The sequence below is a fragment of the Tursiops truncatus genome, chromosome 15, assembly GCF_011762595.2.
Source record: "Tursiops truncatus isolate mTurTru1 chromosome 15, mTurTru1.mat.Y, whole genome shotgun sequence".
Lineage (NCBI taxonomy): Eukaryota > Metazoa > Chordata > Mammalia > Artiodactyla > Delphinidae > Tursiops > Tursiops truncatus.
Window position 1 is genome coordinate 16,814,236 of NC_047048.1, and position 19,015 is coordinate 16,833,250.

The 19,015-nt window shown below is 50.8% G+C and overlaps 1 protein-coding gene across 1 annotated transcript in view; it reads left to right on the plus strand.

Annotated features, from left to right (window-relative positions):
* Positions 1-1,766: 1,766 nt before the first annotated feature.
* Positions 1,767-19,015, plus strand: part of GSG1L (GSG1 like) — a 218,095-nt gene continuing 200,846 nt past the window's right edge. The window contains exon 1 of the mRNA XM_033840695.2: positions 1,767-2,299. Within this exon, the coding sequence (XP_033696586.2) occupies positions 1,945-2,299 (355 nt within the window). The 5' untranslated portion in view covers positions 1,767-1,944. The remainder of the gene's footprint in view (positions 2,300-19,015) is intronic.

The window sequence follows — 19,015 nt, forward strand, 5'->3', positions numbered from 1 at the left end:
AAAGTGTCACTGAATTCTTTTCAGCTGTTTGGCCATGATGTATTTTCTCTCTCAACCAATACCCTCAATACTGAATGGAGGTCCTCCTCAAAAGAGCTGGGAACGCCTTGCCTAGGGCCAGAAAAGGGATCTAATGAACAAGTCTGGAGACCCTCGGCCATCCTTCATATGGGTTCCTGCCAGGAACGTTGCCTACAATTATTCTCACCTACCCCCAGGCAAAGTAGCACCAGCCGCCAAGGAGCACAGGCTCATCCACTAGAGTAAGGCAATTCATAATCCGTTAACCTTGAATTCTGCAGGCCCTGCCACTCCACGAGCAGGGGGCTGTTGGAGCAGTTCTCAGCTTGGGCAGAATTCAGATGAGCTCTTGTAATCAACATGCAATTGACTGTTGCACATCCTGGGCATCCGGGCACCCTGTGCTTTGCAGTGTGACGGGGCTTCAGGGGTCATGGTTATTTTAGAGCAGAGGTGGGGATGGAGCGTTCATAGTTGGGCAATCCCACCTTGCACAAGAGATCCTGAAAAGGTCTGTGTGAATTTAGTCCTCTGATCTTGGTTCAGATGTTAATAATAATAATAATGATGGCCAGCGTTTATTGAGCACGTACTATGTGCCAAGTGCTTTTTGCAGGTGTGATCTCATTCCGACAGCCCAATATTCCTCCACCTTTTTATAGATATGGAACTGAGACTCAGAAAGGTTTAGTACAATAACTTGTTCAAAGCCCACAGCTGGTCAAGCCCCAGGGTCGCCTGACCCCAAAGTCAGTATTCTTGACCTTTCTGTTCCCACCCCCCACCTTGGAGATTCTGGGTTGGCAGCCTCTGTAGGGCACCCCTGCCTGATAACTGCAACAACTTTGTGTCTGGTGTGGTACCTCCTTGGGTCATACTGCTAAGGATCTCAGGTGGGTGGGGATGCCTGCATGGGGAAGTCCCATTCGTCATATCCAACACTTGGCATCCGGTGTGGCACACTTCTTTGCCACCCTTCGTGCCATACCATGCCATGATAAGGACCCCAGGTGACTGCAGCTTCATCCTGCCAGGGGAGCCTGTCCTGTTGGTTCACACAGCCCAAATCTCCCTGGGAGACCCCCAGGGGAAGCACAAGCCCTTTAGACTCTACAACCCCGCATTTCTGGTGAGGTACCCCTCCTGACAGGTCCTGCAACTCCAGGATCAGTAATGAGGCATCCTTTTCAGTGGGCCCTGCTGCTTCTTGGGTGTGGGAAGCCCAAAAAACTCAACTCTGCAGCTCAGACTCTTTGGGGCTCCTTCTTGGGGCTCCCTACCGGGCCTCCGGGGGAGCGTGCTGCGGGTCCATGCTCCTCGTGGGGAGCCCCAGCAGGCTCTGCCCTTCTCTCCAGAGGGCGGGACTTCTCTGGTTCCTGCGTGAGATGACCCCTCCTGGCTGGTTTTGTTGCCTCACGTCCCCGGTGGGAAGCCTCTTTCTCCGAGAGCGCCTTCTCTGGCACTCTCTTTGCTTCTCAGACTCTCCACTCGGGTGCGGGTCTCTTTAGGGGGCGCCCTTCTCTGCCGGGCCCCCGCCAGCGCCCGGCGTGGGGCGCCCCCTCTCCCAGTGAGGGCGGGAACCAGAACAGTGTCGCCGGCCGCCTGCAGGTGTCTCCCCACGGAGGGGCGCGCGTCCCTGCGCCGTGGCCGCTGCCAGGCGCCAGCGGCTCCTCGCCGAGGTGCACTCGCGCTCCGGGCTCCGGGCGCGCAGGAGCCGCTCCGCCACCGCCCGCCCCCCGCGCCCCCCGTGCGCCGCGCCCCCACCCCGGGGGCGGGGGCATGGGCCAGCGCCGCGTCCGCCGCCGCCCATCGCAGGCGCCCGAGCCCCGGGGCGCGGCGGGCAGCGGCTGCTGACGCGGGGCGCCGGCTGCCAACTTCGCGCGCGGAGCTCCCCGGCGGCGCAGTCCCGGCGGCGCGGGCGGCATGAAGACGAACCGCCGCGGCCGAGCGCTCCTGGCCGTGGCCCTGAACCTGCTGGCGCTGCTCTTCGCCACCACCGCCTTCCTCACCACTCACTGGTGCCAGGGCACGCAGCGGGTGCCCAAGCCGGTCTGCGGCCAGGGCGGGAGCGCCAACTGCCCCAACTCGGGCGCCAACGCCACGGCCAACGGCACCGCCGCCCCCGCCGCCGCTGCCGCCGCCGCCGCCGCCGCCGCCGCAGGGAACGGCCCCCCTGGCGTCGAGCTCTACAGCTGGGAGACAGGCGACGACCGATTCCTCTTCAGGAATTTCCACACCGGCATCTGGTACTCGTGCGAGGAGGAGCTCGGCGGGCTCGGTGAGTGAGCGGCGGCGCCCCGGGGCTCCGCTCCCGGCTCCCCCGGGCTGCGCGGCCCCGGCGCCCCAGACCCAAACCCGCGCTCCCTCCTCGCGCCCGGGACGGGGGCCCGCGCCACCGCCAGGACGCCGTGCCCCGCGCTCCGCAGGCTCGGCCGAACGTTCGGGGGCGGGGAGCGCGGTGGGCAGGTCCGGGGGTGTCGAATGATGGCGTTCGGGACGCTCCGCCGTTTCAAGGTTCGGGCAGAGCTTGTGCTCCTTACGAGCACCAGGCGCCTGTGGGGACGTCGCCGCGCCTTGGAGAGGCGCGTCTCCCGGCACCCACCCCGTTCCTTTCCGAGCCAGAACTCATCTCCACGCTCGCCCCTTCCCCCTCTTCCTTTCGCGGGGCACTGGCTACTCCCATCCATCCCTTCCCGCCTGGGGTGGCGGTGGTGTTGGCGCAGGGACTGTTGCTGTCAGCCGCCCCTTCCACCGCAGATCCACAGAGCCAGAAGCCGAGGGGCTCGTTCTTCCACCCCCATCTCCAGCCCGCACTAAACCGCTCCCGGACCGGGTTTGGGCAGCACGGGAGTGAGGAGTGGGGGCAGTCTGGTGGGTTCCCGGCAGGGAGCCCTTCGCGTCCCGGCCCCTGCCCGGGAGAATATGCGGCGGGAAAGCGGGACAGCTCGGCGAGGCTCGGATCAGAATTGGGGCGCGGGGTGGGGGGGACTCTTCAGAAGGCAGATCAAACTGTTCCCTCGGCCTCGCACCCTTTCCTGGACCTGCCGCCGGAGGCAGCCAGGGCCGGAGTAGGTGTCGCCGAGGCAGGCATTGAGGCTAGGGCAGGGCTCAGGGGAAAGCTGCCTGGCGGTGGTTGTACCACATGCTGGGGACGCTGGTCCACACCACCCGGTACCTCCCAGACGATGTTGCTCCGAGGCCAAGTCTGGGGACCCTCTTGAGTGGAATTGACCTCTTTGCCCAAGGTTAAAACTCCCCGTGCCTGCCTAGCTCTTCGATGTCAGTGTGGGCTATGTGTGTAGTCTCATGTAGACAGGAGTGGGCCACAACCGCTAGTTTGTCCTGAATACGGCGTTGGCCTGACTGGTTTAAAGGACAGAGGGAGGAAGGTGTGAAATGAACCCGGGGAGGCTGCTGCCTCTGCCTGGAATGCCCTTCCCCACATCTTCCTTGGCTGGCTCCTCCTGAGCTCCAATGGGACTTCCTGACCCGCCTTCCCAGGCCGGGTCCCTTGGAGAGAAGACCTCCCTATCCCCCTTTGGAGGCAGGGTCTCCCCATCTTCGTAGCTCATCACCATTTTTATCTCCCCCATCACACTTGGCACACCTGAAGTTTTCTGCGGGCATGCCTTTGGTCACCAGCTTCTTGGCACCCTTACCCATTAGGATGTCACTCCATGAGGGCAGGGCCCCAGCCGTCTTGTTCATTGCCATGCCCAGTTTCTGGGTACCGTCTAGTGCATAGAAGGTCTTCAATACCTATTTGCAGGATAAATGTTGGATGAGGCTTCGGGACCGTGAGCCAGAGGCTTCCCGGGGTGCTGCCTGCTCTGTCTTGCCTGGAGGGGTGCCCCACTGAACTTTCCTGAGACCACCTGCTTCATGCCAGCTGTTTGCCAAAGACACTCCGAATAGGGTCCCACCCCTGACCAGTTTCACCCCATCAGACTCACTTCTGGTGTGCACTCAGGACTTGAATTTTTACTCTGGGATGTAATAATAATAATAATTTAATGATTTAATAATAATTAACCTTAAAGGACATCTTGGCTAAAATTCCCTGCTTTCCGCTCAGCCCAATCCTCTCCCATGGAGGCCTCGGAATGCCTCGTCCTGGGAAATATCTGCACCCTTTGGGGTGGGGTCCCCCCACCTCACCTCCGCCTCTCACCAAGTTTCTCCTTCGTGTAAAAACGCAGACTCCCTGCCCTTTCCTTTATGTACACACTTAAATCCAATGCTGTATCCTGCAGCGGAGTTCTCCTGTCTCTGCCCCATGGAGTGCCTGGGCCCTCACTGGCCAGCTGAGCCTCTCAATTGTTTGAGGTCTCTCCTAGCTTCTTCCTGGAGGTCACGCCCCCCAAGTCTTGCAGTTATTTCCCTGTAGCTTGTCCGTGTAGCTCCTCCAGGGCTTGATACAGGATGTTTAAAGCTAAGCATTGAAAAAACTGTTCATTAAAAACAATGCTAGCTCACGTTTATTGAGCCCTTCATGTGCACCAGACATTGTTAAAACGTCTCGCCGGCCGGATCTCGTTGAATCCTTGCCAACGCCCTTGTGGCAGACACTTCTATGGTGCCCATTTTTCAGATGAGGAATTTGAAGCTAAGAGAGGTTTTCGTCTGGCCTCACAGCTGATGAGGGGGCCTGAATTGTCTTCATGGGGCACAAAGGAATCAAAATGAAGTGATCAGGGAAGAGAACGGTACAGTTGGGGGTCAGAGAAAGGCGTGATCTGGGGGGGCTCAGCATAAGACCCTCACCCCCAGTCCTTGGTTAATAAAAACATTGATGGTTAGTTTGTTGGGTAAATGAACCAAACCCACAGTTTTCTCTTTCCTCTTGATCACTGTTGGCTAGAGATCGCCCCTCCCAGAAAATCACAATTTTCCTCCCTGGGAGCTTGGAAAATAGTTATCAGCCTGTCAGTGCTGGTGAGAAATTTGGGAGGTCTGAGCCAAGCTTTGGATGGTTTCCCCCACTGATCCTACAGTGCCCAAATCCTGCCCCTCCACGGTCACGGTACTGAAAGGGTGTCTCCACGGTCACGGTACTGAAAGGGTGTCAGGAGGTACCTGGCCTCAAACTTTTGTTGCTATGACAACCTTTCTTCTGGGTTCTGCGACCATTTTAAAATTTATTTTCTACTTGAAGAGAAAAAAAAAACAACACCCCAACAGCCCTCCCCCCCAAACAAAATCCTGTCCTCCCCGCCAGAACATCAAGGACCAACTTCCTTCCCTCATGCCCATGAAACTACAGGGAAGGCTTTCTCCCTTTCTCTGCATTTTATGTTCGCTCCAATGAAAACACCAACCACGAACTACTAACCTCTCCGTGAGAAGCAGCTGCTCAATGTTCCTTCCTCTCAAACGCCTGTTTGGTAATTTCTTTCTGTGCTCAGAAAAACCTCTCCCCGTTCTGCGCAGCCACGGGGAGATCTAATAAACCCTTTTCCCACACGAAAAAATCTACGGCGTTCACAAAGAAAACTGCAGCCTGTCCTAAACAGACACAATCTCCCCAGACCCGGCACAAAGGAAGCTTTTCTCCTTCCTCCAAGAAGGAGCATCAGCCTCCTTCAACAAACAGAAAGAGAAGTGTGGCCTCGACGCAGAATTACCCCAAGCCCTTCACGCAGATTGGATCTCTCTGCTGGATTAGATGGTCGGAAGGCTCGGGTGGGTGCAGACGCAGGCATTGGGGTTGGAGGGGCAGCAGAGAAAGGCCTGGAGGGGTCACGAGTGAAGGTCTGGAGGCGGGCAGGTGGGGCTGGCGGGCAGGTGGCTGTGCTGACCAGGGAGCACAGGTGATGCTGGACTTCAGTCTCAGGGAGTGTGTGTTGGAACCTCAGGAAGTGGGTGGCTCCGGAGGACTGATGGGGTGGCAGGGTCTAGGAGGGCTTGTGAGCGTGGCTGGAGGGAAGTGGGATAGGGGCGGCCAGAGAGAAGGGAGAGGAGGAGCTGGATGTTTGGTGTCCCGACTCTAGACCCACTCTCTCCCCTGTCATGGGTGGGACAGTGCCCACTCTCTCTTGTGAAGGATGGATGCCACGCGCTGCCTCTTTTTAGCAGTGTGGTTTGGGTGAGGGCCTCAGTTTGCTGCCCTGGGGAATGGGGTTAGGGAGATCAGAGCAACTAGCAGCTGCTCATGGTGCAAGGATTCAGTGAAAGAGTGCAGGGAAGTGCCGGGCACCTGTTGGGTGTGTGAGTGCCCCTGGTCACCTCTGGGCTGCCAGCTGTCCGAGCCGCCCACGTCTCTCCTGTGGACTTGGGCAGCAGCCTCCCCGCTTCCACCATTGCCCCCACCCCTGCCAGTCCCCTGGCCACCCTGCATCTGAGTGATCATCAGATCCTGTCTCTCCTTTGCACAGCCCCCCTCTGACAACTGCCCCCCCCCACTTAGAGTCAAAGCCACATCCTCCCCAAAGCTTGAGGCCCCGCGTGAAGGTGGCCCTCAGCCCCTCCCTGGCTACATGGCCTCTCTGCCTCTCTGGGGTCCTCTCCTTCTCCCGCCTGGTCACTGGCTTCTGCCACACTGGCTCCTGACACCAGGCACACTCCACCTCAGTGCCTTTGCACTGCCTTTCCCTCTGCCTGGAATGCTCTTCCCCCAGTTGGCCACAAGACGGTTTCTGGAAACTTCTTGAAGTCAGCTCTTTCCCAGCACCCCATTCAGTATTTATCTCCCCACGCTTTTGCTGCTTGATTTTTCTGCTAGCATTTGCCACCGTTGACTTTTCCTCAGTGTTCCTCGTTTGTTTTGTGTGTGGTCCACCAGCTCCGTGAAGGTGGAGGTTGAGTTTGTGTTGTTTCACGGCTGGCTCCCCAGTGCTCAGGACACTGGCAGCAGTAGGTGTTCAGTCAACATTTGTGGGATAGATGTTGGTTGCTATGTCTGTTGTTCTTTGTGTCCGGTTCTCTGCCAGGCTCTAAGTGTCTTCTTATGCTGCAGGGAAGCAGGGGTCCCGGCCGGGGACCCCTCCCCTTCCGCTGAGGCTTCTGTTACATCTACCCCTCCTTACACACACACACACACACACACACACACACACACACACACACACACACATGCACACACACACGCATGAGTGTGGGGCGGGCCCATAAGCCCTCAGGAGAAGACCCCTGCCACCCCCCTGCCTTTCTTGCTTCCCCTTCATTTCTACAGAAAACCCCAGCTCTTCTGTCCGTCCCTTATATCATGCTGCTACATTTTCACAAGTATGAGGACGCATGTGATGTCCCCAACCTGGGGACTTGCGGCGCTTGGGAATACGTTGGTGTAATATTAGACAGGCCAGGAGCAGCTGATACATGAAGAGTTGGACTTTGAAGGGCATGGCTTGAGCCCCCAAAAGTGTTACTTCCTTTTGTTCCCATAACAGCCCTATGAGGTAGGTGCCATGGTTACACCCGATGAGGAAACCGAGGCACAGAGAGGTGAAGTGACTTGTTCAAGGTCACACAGCTTCCAAGTGGCAGAGTTGTGATATGCAGAAGGCTCCAGAGCCTGGCTCTTGCCTGCGGTGCTGTGCTGCACCCCGTCCCCCCAACCCAGTTCACGCAGCCTCCCCAGGCACCTCTAAGAGGCCTCACTGAGAAGGACGCTGCACCAGGCGTCATGAGCCCTGGGTTCAAGTCCAGCCTCCAGTGCCAACTTGCTGAGTGACTTTAAACAAGTCACACTCCCTCTCTCTGTGGCCTTTTCTTTCCTTATGTGTAAAATGAGGGTTTGGTTTTGTTTTTTGTCTGGTTGATGGAGGCGGCAGAGCACCCCAGGACCACAGGCCTTGTGGTCAGACAGTTCAGGCTCCAGCCACCATGCCACCACTCACCTGCTGTGTGACCTCTGGCAGGGGCTTGCCCTCTCTGGGCCTCAGTTTCCTTGGCTGGGACAAGAGGACGATGATATCTGCCTCATGATAGTGTCCTTGGAGTTAAAGCAAGATAACGTGGATGCTTGGCTGGTACACAGCAATCACTCAATAATGGAGCTTTTGGTGACCTGACCTCGTGTCAGAGGCTGCAGACCCATGGCCATCGGGTCAGATCCAAACTGTCCATCTGTTTGTTTGGCCCTGCAGGGTCTTCAGCATCTTTGAATAAGTTGCCAGTATTTGAAAATTGAGACACTTCACAGAAACACCTGGATTTATGGCTTTTCTCAAAAACCTGGCAGATCCATCAGCACTGGGCCCAGGTTCCTGTGGGAGTGGCAGCTGACCCTTCTGGGAGTCCATCGCCCGCCCCTCCTCACTACTGAGGTAACTTTGCCACCTTCCCGGCGCTCAGGACCCAAGCCTTGGGGTCCTCCTTGGTGCCTCTTGCTCTCACATCCCACGTCTCAGCCATAGGTGAATCCTGTCAGCTCTTCAGTCAGAATCCAGCCCCTGCCTGATCACGTTCCACCAGTTCTGCCCTGGCCGGGCTCCTGGTGCCTCTCCGCTGGACTAGGGCAGTAGCCCCTCCCTGGGCTCCCTGCTCCTGCCCTTGGCCCCCCACCATCTGCTCTCCACCCAGCAGCCAGAGGAATCCTGTTAAATCCGTCAGGTCACTTCCCTCCACTGCTCAGGGCCCTCCTGTGCATCTCATCTCGCTCAGTTACAGCCAAACATCCTCCAAAGCCTGTGGGCCCTTTGAAATCTGCCCCTATTGCCTCTGACCATCTCTCCCCGCAACTGCTCTGCTCCAGCCATACCAGCCTCCTTGCTGGTCCTTGAACAGGCCAAGACCTCCTGCCTCAGGGCCTTTGCACTTGCTGTTCCTTCTGTGTGGGAACTCTTCTCCCAGCTGTCTGCCAGGCTCCCTCCCTTCTCAGGCAGGTCTCTGCTCAAAGGTTCTCTTCTCAGTGAGACCTTCCCAGACCACACGATGTATATCAGTGACCTCACCACCCCCAAGCACTTCTCCCTCCTTCCTTATTCCCCCATCACTCTCATTATCGTCTTACCCACTACATATCACACTCATTTATCTTCTTCCTTTCATTAAAAAAAATTTAAAAGATTTTTATTGGAGTCTAGTTGATTTACAATGTTGTGCTAGTTTCTGCTCTACAGCAAAGTGAATCAGTTATACATATATCCACTCTTTTTTAGATTCTTTTCCCATATAGTCATTACACAGTATTGAGTACAGTTCCTGTGCTAAACCGTAGGTCCTTATTAGTTATCTATTTTATATAGAGTAGTGTGTATATGTCAATCCCAATCTCTCAATTTATCCCTGCCCCCCTTTCCCCCTTGGTAACCATAAGTTTGTTTTCTATATCTGTGACTCTATTTCTGGTTTTCACTTGTCTTCTTTATGATGTCTCTGCCCTGCACGGATGCTAGCTCCATGGTGGCAGGACTTGGTCCATTTCACGTAATGCCATATCCCAGAAACTAGACGAGCTGGCTTTGAGTAAGGGTTTGGTGAATACGTGTTGAAAGCATTTGGGATTCTAGGACCTTCTCAGGACTTGTGTGTGCAGTGAGAGGCCCCAAGCTCTGTGCCCATCATTCCCATGGACTTGTCAGATATTCCTTCTTCCCTCTTCCCTCCCCTGTTCTGCTCCCAAGAAGAGGTATTTAGTGGGCTGCTGTGAAGGGCTGAGGGGGTTCACTATGGTCATCCTCCCTGTTTAAATCCTGGGGTATCAGACTCAGAACCATCTTGCAGGGATGCCGTGACCTTGGGCCTCTGTGCTGCCTGTGGGACCATCCGCGGTGGTTAAGCTCTTCTGGTCCCAAGTGATAGAAGCAGACTCAGGCCCACTTAAGGATAAAGGGGAGGTTTTTTTTTTTGTGGTACGTGGGCCTCTCACTGTTGTGGCCTCTCCCATTGCGGAGCACAGGCTCCGGACGCACAGGCTCAGCGGCCATGGCTCACGGGCCCAGCCGCTCCGCGGCATGTGGGATCTTCCCAGACCGGGGCACGAACCCGTGTCCCCTGCATCGACAGGCGGACTCTCAACCACTGCGCCACCAGGGAAGCCTGGGGAGTTTTTAAGAAGGATGATGCTGCTGCCTACAGAATCCAGGCAAAGGTCTTGGAGGTCAGAGCCGGGACCTTCTGGGCTCCTGGAGGCCAGAGTTGAGGAGTCCTTCCTCAGGTCTAGAGCCACCAACTAAAATCCTACAGGGGCCAGATTGGAAACCAAAGAGAGTAAACATACAGGGAGTGCAGGGGACTGTGGGGAACCGGGAGTCTCTGCCTGGCCTAAAGCGGCAGCTACTGTTCAGCTCCAGGTGACCATTATCATTGGGGGAGGGGAGACTGTGTGGTACCAAGTTGTCCATTTTGTCAACACTCCAGGTTTTTATACCAAACCTCTTTTTTTAAGTAAGAATTGATACCTGCCACTTTTATTTGTTTTATTCTTTCTCTGTTAGGAAAACGTTAACAGGAGATGGATATTTATTAATAAAATAATACATTTGTAGATGAATGGTTATTATAAGAGCAATTGAAATAATATAGTTTTATTAAATCATGGAAATAGATGAACAGAAACTTTTTTATATTAAAAATTGTAGATTTTACATTTTAAAAAATTTAGCTAAGTTGTTGAGGTATATTAGCTTGTTTTTATTTAAAATTTTTGAAAAATTGAAAATATTTCAAGTGTAATTTCTCAAATTTTGTTTTGACATATATACCAAACTTCTTGATGGTTGAAATTTGGCAATGAATTCAATTAAAAATAAGAAGCCCGCTCTGCAGGCCCAAAGCCAACACTTATGAGGGATGAGCAGACCCTGTCCTGCCAGTTTGCAACTTCTAAGCCAGAGCTCTGTTGTTCATGTGATTGGAGTCCCAGCTCCTTGTTTCCATGGTTACTGGTTCATGGTCTTGAGAGACAGTCTGATTGGACAGTGTGGTGCTGGTGGCCATGATGGCTGGTCCAGTCTGCTCTGTTCTGGGAGTGGAGATGTAGGATTACACAGCTCCATTCTGTGGATAGAGGGAAGGGGAAGCCAGGGGAATAGGTAGGGGCTTGGGCAGACATCCCCAAAGGAGTCGACCCTGTTAGGCAGGACACCAGGACTCACTGAAAGTGAGGGAAACTCACCTGAAATGGGTTTAAGGAAACAAACAAACAAACAATTTATGGTTGCTCTTTTTAAAAATTTTTTTTTATTTTTTAATACAGCAGTTTCTTATTAGTCATCAATTTTATACACATCAGTGTATACATGTCAATCCCAATCGCCCAATTCATCACACCACCATCCCCACCCCCCCGCGACTTTCCCCCCTTGGTGTCCATACGTTTGTTCTCTACATCTGTGTCTCAACTTCTGCTCTGCAAACCGGTTCATCTGTACCATTTTTCTAGGTTCCACATACATGCGTTAATATACGATATTTGTTTTTCTCTTTCTGACTTACTTCACTCTGTATGATGGTCTCTAGATCCATCCATGTCTCAATTTCATTACTTTCTATAGCTGAGTAATATTCCATTATGTACCACATCTTCTTTATCCATTCATCTGTTGATGGGCATTTAGGTTGCTCCCATGACCTGGCTATTGTAAATAGTGCTGCAATGAACATTGGGGTGCATGTGTCTTTTTGAATTATGGTTTTCTCTGGGTATATGCCCAGTAGTGGGATTGTTGGGTCATATGGTAATTCTGTTTTTAGTTTTTTAAGGAACCTCCATACTGTTCTCCATAGTGGCTGTATCAATTTACATTCCCACCAACAATGCAAGAGGGTTCCCTTTTCTCCACACCCTCTCCAGCATTTGTTGTTTGTAGATTTTCTGATGATGCCCATTCTAACTGGTGTGAGGTGATACCTCATTGTAGTTTTGATTTGCATTTCTCTAATAATTAGTGATGTTGAGCAGCTTTTCATGTGCTTCTTGGCCATCTGTATGTCTTCTTTGGAGAAATGTCTATGTAGGTCTTCTGCCCATTTTTGGATTGGGTTGTTTGTTTCTTTAATATTGAGCTGCATGAGCTGTTTATATATTTTGGAGATTAATCCTTTGTCCGTTGATTCATTTGCAAATATTTTCTCCCATTCTGAGAGTTGTCCTTTCGTCTTGTTTATGGTTTCCTTTGCTGTGCAAAAGCTTTGAAGTTTCATTAGGTCCCATTTGTTTACTTTTGGTTTTATTTCCATTACTCTAGGAGGTGGATCAAAAAAGATCTTGCTGCGATTTATGTCAAAGAGTGTTCTTCCTATGTTTTCCTCTAAAAGTTTTATAGTGTCCGGTCTTACATTTAGGTCTCAAACCCATTTTGAGTTTATTTTTGTGTTTGGTGTTAGGGAGTGTTCTAATTTCATTCTTTTACATGTAGCTGTCCAGTTTTCCCAGCACCACTTATTGAAGAGACTGTCTTTTCTCCATTGTATATCCTTGCCTCCTTTGTCATAGATTGGTTGAGCACAGGTGCGTGGGTTTATCTCTGGGCTTTCTATCTTGTTCCATTGATCTATGTTTCTGTTTTTGTGCCAGTACCATATTGTCTTGGTTACTGTAGCTTTGTAGTATAGTCTGAAGTCAGGGAGTCTGATTCCTCCAGCTCCGTTTTTTCCCCTCAAGACTGCTTTGGCTATTTGGGGTCTTTTGTGTCTCCATACAAATTTTAAGACTTTTTGTTCTAGTTCCGTAAAAAATGCCATTGGCAATTTGATAGGAATTGCATTAAATCTGTAGATTGCTTTGGGTAGTATAGTCATTTTCACAATATTAATTCTTCCAATCCAAGAACATGGTATATCTCTCCATCTGTTGGTATCATCTTTAATTTCTTTCATCAGTGTCTTATAGTTTTCTGCATACAGGTCTTTTGTCTCCCTTAGGTAGGTTTATTCCTAGGTATTTTATTCTTTTTGTTGCAATGGTAAATGGCAGTGTTTCCTTAATTTCTCTTTCAGACTTTTCATCATTAGTGTATAGGAATGCAAGAGATTTCTGTGCATTAACTTTGTATCCTGCAACTTTACCAAATTCATTGATTAGCTCTAGTAGTTTTCTGGTGGCATTTTTAGGATTCTCTATGTATAGTATCATGTCATCTGCAAACAGTGAGAGTTTTACTTCTTCTTTTCCAATTTGTATTCCTTTTATTTCTTTTTCTTCTCTGGTTGCCGTGGCTAGGACTTCTAAAACTATGTTGAATAATAGTGGTGAGAGTGGACATCCTTGTCTTGTTCCTGATCTTAGAGGAAATGCTTTCAGTTTTTCACCATTGAGAATGATGTTTGCTGTGGGTTTGTCGTATATGGCCTTTATTATGTTGAGGTAGGTTCCCTCGATGCCCACTTTCTGGAGAGTTTTTATCATAAATGGGTGTTGAATTTTGTCAAAAGCTTTTTCTGAATCTATTGAGATGATCATATGGTTTTTATTCTTCAGTTTGTTAATATGGTGTATCACATTGATTGATTTGCATATATTGAAGAATCCTTGCATCCCTGGGATAAATCCCACTTGATCATGGTGTATGATCCTTTTAATGTGTTGTTGGATTCTGTTTGCTAGTATTTTGTTGAGGATTTTTGCATCTCTGTTCATCAGTGATATTGGTTTGTAATTTTCTTTCTTTGTAGTATCTTTTTCTGGTTTTGGTATCAGGGTGATGGTGGCCTCACAGAATGAGTTTGGGAGTGTTTCTTCCTCCGCAATTTTTTGGAAGAGTTTGAGAAGGATGGATGTTAGCTCTTCTCTAAATGTTTGATAGAATTCACCTGTGAAGCCATCTGGTCCTGGACTTTTGTTTGTTGGAAGATTTTTAATCACAGTTTCAATTTCATTACTTGTGATTGGTCTGTTCATATTTTCTATTTCTTCCTGGTTCAGTCTTGGAAGGTTATAGGTTTCTAAGAATTTGTCCATTTCTTCCAGGTTGTCCATTTTATTGGCATAGAGTTGCTTGTAGCATCTTAGGCTGCTTTGCATTTCTGTGGTGTCTGTTGTAACTTCTCCTTTTTCATTTGTAATTTTACTGATTTGAGTCCTCTCCCTCTTTTTCTTGATGAGTCTGGCTAATGGTTTATCAATTTTGTTTATCTTCTCAAAGAACCAGCTTTTAGTTTTATTGATCTTTGCTATTGTTTTCTTTGTTTCTATTTCATTTATTTCTGCTCTGATCTTTATGATTTCTTTCCTTCTTCTAACTTTGGGTTTTGTTTGTTCTTCTTTCTCTGGTTCCATTAGGTGTAAGGTTAGATTGTTTATTTGAGATTTTTCTTGTTTCTTGAGGTAGGCTTGTATAAACTTCCCTCTTAGAACTGCTTTTGCTGCATCCCATAGTTTTTTTTTTTTTTTTTTTTTTTTTTTTTTTTTTTTTTTTTTGCGGTACGCGGGCCTCTCACTGTTGTGGCCTCTCCCGTTGCGGAGCAACAGGTTCCGGACGCGCAGGCTCAGCGGCCATGGCTCAGGGGCGCAGCCGCTCCACGGCATGTGGGATCTTCCCAGACCGGGATACGAACCCGCGTCCCCTGCATCGGCAGGCGGACTCTCAACCACTGTGCCACCAGGGAAGCCCCCAGCTTTCTTTTGATTTCCATTGGCATGGAATATCTTTTTCCATCCCCTCACTTTCAGTCTGTATGTGTCCCTAGGTCTGAAGTGGGTCTCTTTAGACAGCATATAGATGGGTCTTGTTTTTGTTTCCATTCAGCAAGCCTGTGTCTTTTGGTTGGAGCATTTAATCCATTCACGTTTAAGGTAATTATCGATATGTATGTTCCTGTGACCATTTTCTTAATCGTTTTGGGTTTGTTTTTGTAGGTCCTTTTCTTCTCTTGTGTTTCCCACTTAGAGAAGTTCCTTTAGCATTTGTTGTAGAGCTGGTTTGGTGGTGCTGAATTCTCTTAGCTTTTGCTTGTCTGTAAAGCTTTTGATTTCTCCATCGAATCTGAATGAGATCCTTGCTGGGTAGAGTAATCTTGGTTGTAGGTTCTTCCCTTTCATCACTTTAAGTATATCATGCCACTCCCTTCTGGCTTGTAGAGTTTCTGCTGAGAAATCAGCTGTTAACCTTATGGGAGTTCCCTTGTATGTTATTTGTCATTTTTCCCTTGCTGCTTTCAATAGTTTTTCTTTGTCTTTAATTTTTGCCAGTTTGATTACTATGTGTCTCGGCGTGTTTCTCCTTGGGTTTATCCTGTATGGGACTCGCTGCGCTTCCTGGACTTGGGTGGCTATTTCCTTTCCCATGTTAGGGAAGTTTTCGACTGTAATCTCTTCAAATATTTTCTCAGGTCCTTTCTCTCTCTCTTCTCCTTCTGGGACCCCTATAATGTGAATGTTGTTGCATTTAATGTTGTCCCAGAGGTCTCTTAGGCTGTCTTCATTTCTTTTCATTCTTTTTTCTTTATTCTGTTCTGCAGCAGTGAATTCCACCATTCTGTCTTCCGGGTCACTTATCTGTTCTTCTGCCTCAGTTATTCTGCTATTGATTCCGTCTCGTGTAGTTTTCACTTCAGTTATTGTATTGTTCATCTCTGTTTGTTTGTTCTTTTAATTCTTCCAGGTCTTTGTTAAACATTTCTTGCATCTTCTCGATATTTGCCTCCATTCTTTTTCCGAGGTCCTGGATCATCTTCACTATCATTATTCTCAATTCATTTTCTGGAAGTTTGCCCATCTCCACTTCATTTAATTGTTTTTCTGGGGTTTTATCTTGTTCCTTCATCTGGTACATAGCCCTCTGCCTTTTCATCTTGTCTATGTTTCTGTGAATGTGGTTTTTGTTCCACAGGCTGCAGGATTGTATTTTTTCTTGCTTCTGCTGTCTGCCCTCTGGTGGATGAGGCTATCTGAGAGGCTTGTGCAAGCTTCCTGATGGGAGGGACTGGTGGTGGGTAGAGCTGACTGTTGCTCTGGTGGGCAGAGCTCAGTAAAACTTTAATCCGCTTGTCTGCTGATGGGTGGGGCTGGGTTCCTTCCCTGTTGGTTGTTTGGTCTGAGGCGACCCAACACTGGAGCCTATCTGGGCTCTTTGATGGGGCTAATGACAGACTCTGGGAGGGCTCTCGCCCAGGCGTACTTCCCAGAACTTCTGCTGCCAGTGTCCTTGTCCCCACCGTGAACCACAGCCACGCCCCTCCTCTGCAGGAGACCCTCCAACACTAGCAGGTAGGTCTGGTTCAGTCTCCCTCGGGGTCACTGCTCCTTCCGCTGGGTCCCGATGCGCACATTACTTTGTGTGTGCCTCCAAGAGTGGAGTCTCTGTTTCCCCCCGTCCTGTCGAAGTCCTGCAATCAAACCCCATGAGTCTTCAAAGTCTGATTCTCTAGGAATTCCTCCTCCTGTTGCCTGACCCCCAGGTTGGGAACCTGATGTGGGGCTCAGAACCTTCACTCCAGCGGGTGGACTTCTGTGATATAAGTGTTCTCCAGTCTGTGAGTCACCCACCCAGCAGTTATGGGATTTGATTTTACTGTGATTGTGCCCCTCCTACCGTCTCATTGTGGCTTCTCCTTTGTCTTTGGATGTGGGGTATCTTTTTTGGTGAGTTCCAGTGTCTTCCTGTCGATGATTGTCCAGCAGCTAGTTGTGATTCTGGTGTTCTCACAAGAGGGAGTGCGCGCGCGCCCTTCTACTCTGCCATCTTGGTTCCTCTCCTATGGTCGCTCTTGATAGGAGGTCTCCTAAGAAGAGTCTGGGGTTGTGTCACGGCTGCATCACAGTGTTATTGGGAATTTCTCTTTCCAGCCCTTGGCCCTGCTTCCTTCTGGATTAGCTTCATGCTCAAGTGCGCTCTCCCACTGTGGTCAGCCCCCAAAGCTTTGAGCTCACCTCCTGTCCTTCCAGTAACTTCAGGGCAAAAAGAGATCCTCCTCCCCAAAGTTCCAAACAAAAGTCCCAGAACTGGTTCTCATTGGACCAACTTGGACTGAATGGATGGGTGTGGCCCGAGGGGTAGATGGTGTTGATGAGGACGGGTCCCCCTAAGCCGTGAGGCCTGAGAGTGGAAGAGGGGAATGTCAGTTGGCCCTTGGCTCAGCAATGCTGTGTAACAGCAAAACCTCAGGGGCAGACAGTTGTAAGCATTTACTTAGCTCAAGAGTCTGTGGGTCCACATTTAGGTTGGGCCTAAAGGTTAGGTAACTCACACGTGTGCTGGTCGCTGGCTGTTGGCTGGAGTGAAGGAGGCAGCTGGGCCACGTGCCTCTTGTCCTTCAACAGGCTGGCCTGGGCATGTTCTCAGATGGTGTCAGAAATGTAAAAGCCAGAGCAGGCCAAATCGTGCAGGTGCTTTCCACGCCTCTGCTTACGTTACATTTACTTACATCCCATTGGCCTGGAGTCACTGTCGGGGGGCACCACAGAGTTATAATGGCCAAGGGCATGGATACAGGAGGGGTGAAGAATTGGGACCATTAAAGCAATCACTGTATCGTAGGTGGTTCGTCAAAATCGGGGACTCGTCCCAGTAAGAGGGGAAATAGATGCTGGTCAGATAAGAATAACAGATGCCCCCTACTTACACAACAAGGATACATCTGGGAGCTGAAGGAGTTTGTGGCCATGCCCTCCATCCCTGGCCTAATTCCTTTTTAGCCAAGACACTGCAGCTGTTCTTGAGTCAGAGGTTCTTAACTGTGTGGGGCTCTGGGGCTCTGTGATGCTGGGATGAAACCAGGGGCCTCTATCCAGAGAAATGCGTCCCCCTAAACACACAATTTGGACTACAGTTTCCCGAGGCCCACACTGGAGACCACACCAGGTTGAGAACCTCTGATTCATCTGGTGTTTCCCAAAGTTGGCTGTGCCCCAGAGTCATCTAGAGAACTTGTTAAAATACAGATTCCCAGGGTCTTGCCCTTGGACTTACTGCCAGATGGGTCTGGGGTGAGGTCCAGGGATCTGTATTTCCCCAGGGGTTTCCAGAACACAGCAGGCATGGGCACCAGTGTTCCCATCCAGGCCTCTCATTCTGCATCTGGGAGGGAGGCAGCAGGAAGGGCTAGCGCAGAGCGTGGCGCAGAGCATGACGGCCAGCCCACCTCAGCCTCCTGCTCCCTGCTGTGCCTTGCTGCTTCCCTCCACTTCCAGCCGCATCGAGCTTATTTCCCACCACCGGGCGTTTGCTGTTCCCTTCCTCTAAATATGAAGAACTTGTCTCAGCTGTCACGTCCGCAGACCCTCCCCAAGCCCCAGCCCTCACTGCGGTGTCCTCCCAAGGTCTCTTTTCTTCACAGCACTTACCACTCACTGAAATGACATTGTTTTTTTTATTTCTGTGCACATTTACGATTTGTACCTCTCATCCTAAAGTGAGCAGCTCAGAGCAGACCAGAGACCATGTTCAGCTTCTTACCGTGGTGTCCCAGAACCAGAATGCAGTGGTCCTTAGGAAGTGGCAGAATCCCTTTGGGTGGGAGAGCTGATACCCAGGGTCTCAATGTCCCAGGATGTGGGTCTTCCATGGGATGTGCACGTTATCTTGGACATGCTTAAAGCAAAATTAAGCATTGAGGGCTGCCAGGAGGGCCAGGGTGTGTGTGTGTGTGTGTGTGTGTGTGTGTGTGTGTGTGTGTGTGTGTGTGTGTGTGTCTGTGTGTGTGTGTGTGTGTGTGTGTGTGTGTGTGTGTGTGTAGGGGGTAGAAGGTGGCAGGCAGGATCGGCCAGCCGAGCACAGAGGCCTTCCTGGCCAGGGGGGAGTGCCCCACGGCCCCCCAGGCCTGTTCCAGAGGGTGGAGCCCGGGGCTCCAGGACTTTCCAGGTGCTGGTCAGAGGTGAGGAGAGGCCCTCAGCACACTTGGAGTGGAAGCCTGGGCAGGCTCGCAGGACTCTGAGGAAGATGTGGTCTGGATGGGGACAGAGGTTTAGAGCAGAGCAAGCAGGAGATTTTCCTCTTCTGAGTTTTCAGAGGAAACGTGGTTCTCAGTTTCCCCATCTGACAAGTGGGGTGATAGTCCTGAGCTCTTGGACCAGCTCCTTCCTGTGATTCCTGGTTGCTTAAATCTACTCTAACTGGGAGGCCAGAATCACTGTCAAAAAATGAATACGGTGGCACTGGCCTCTGTCATTAGA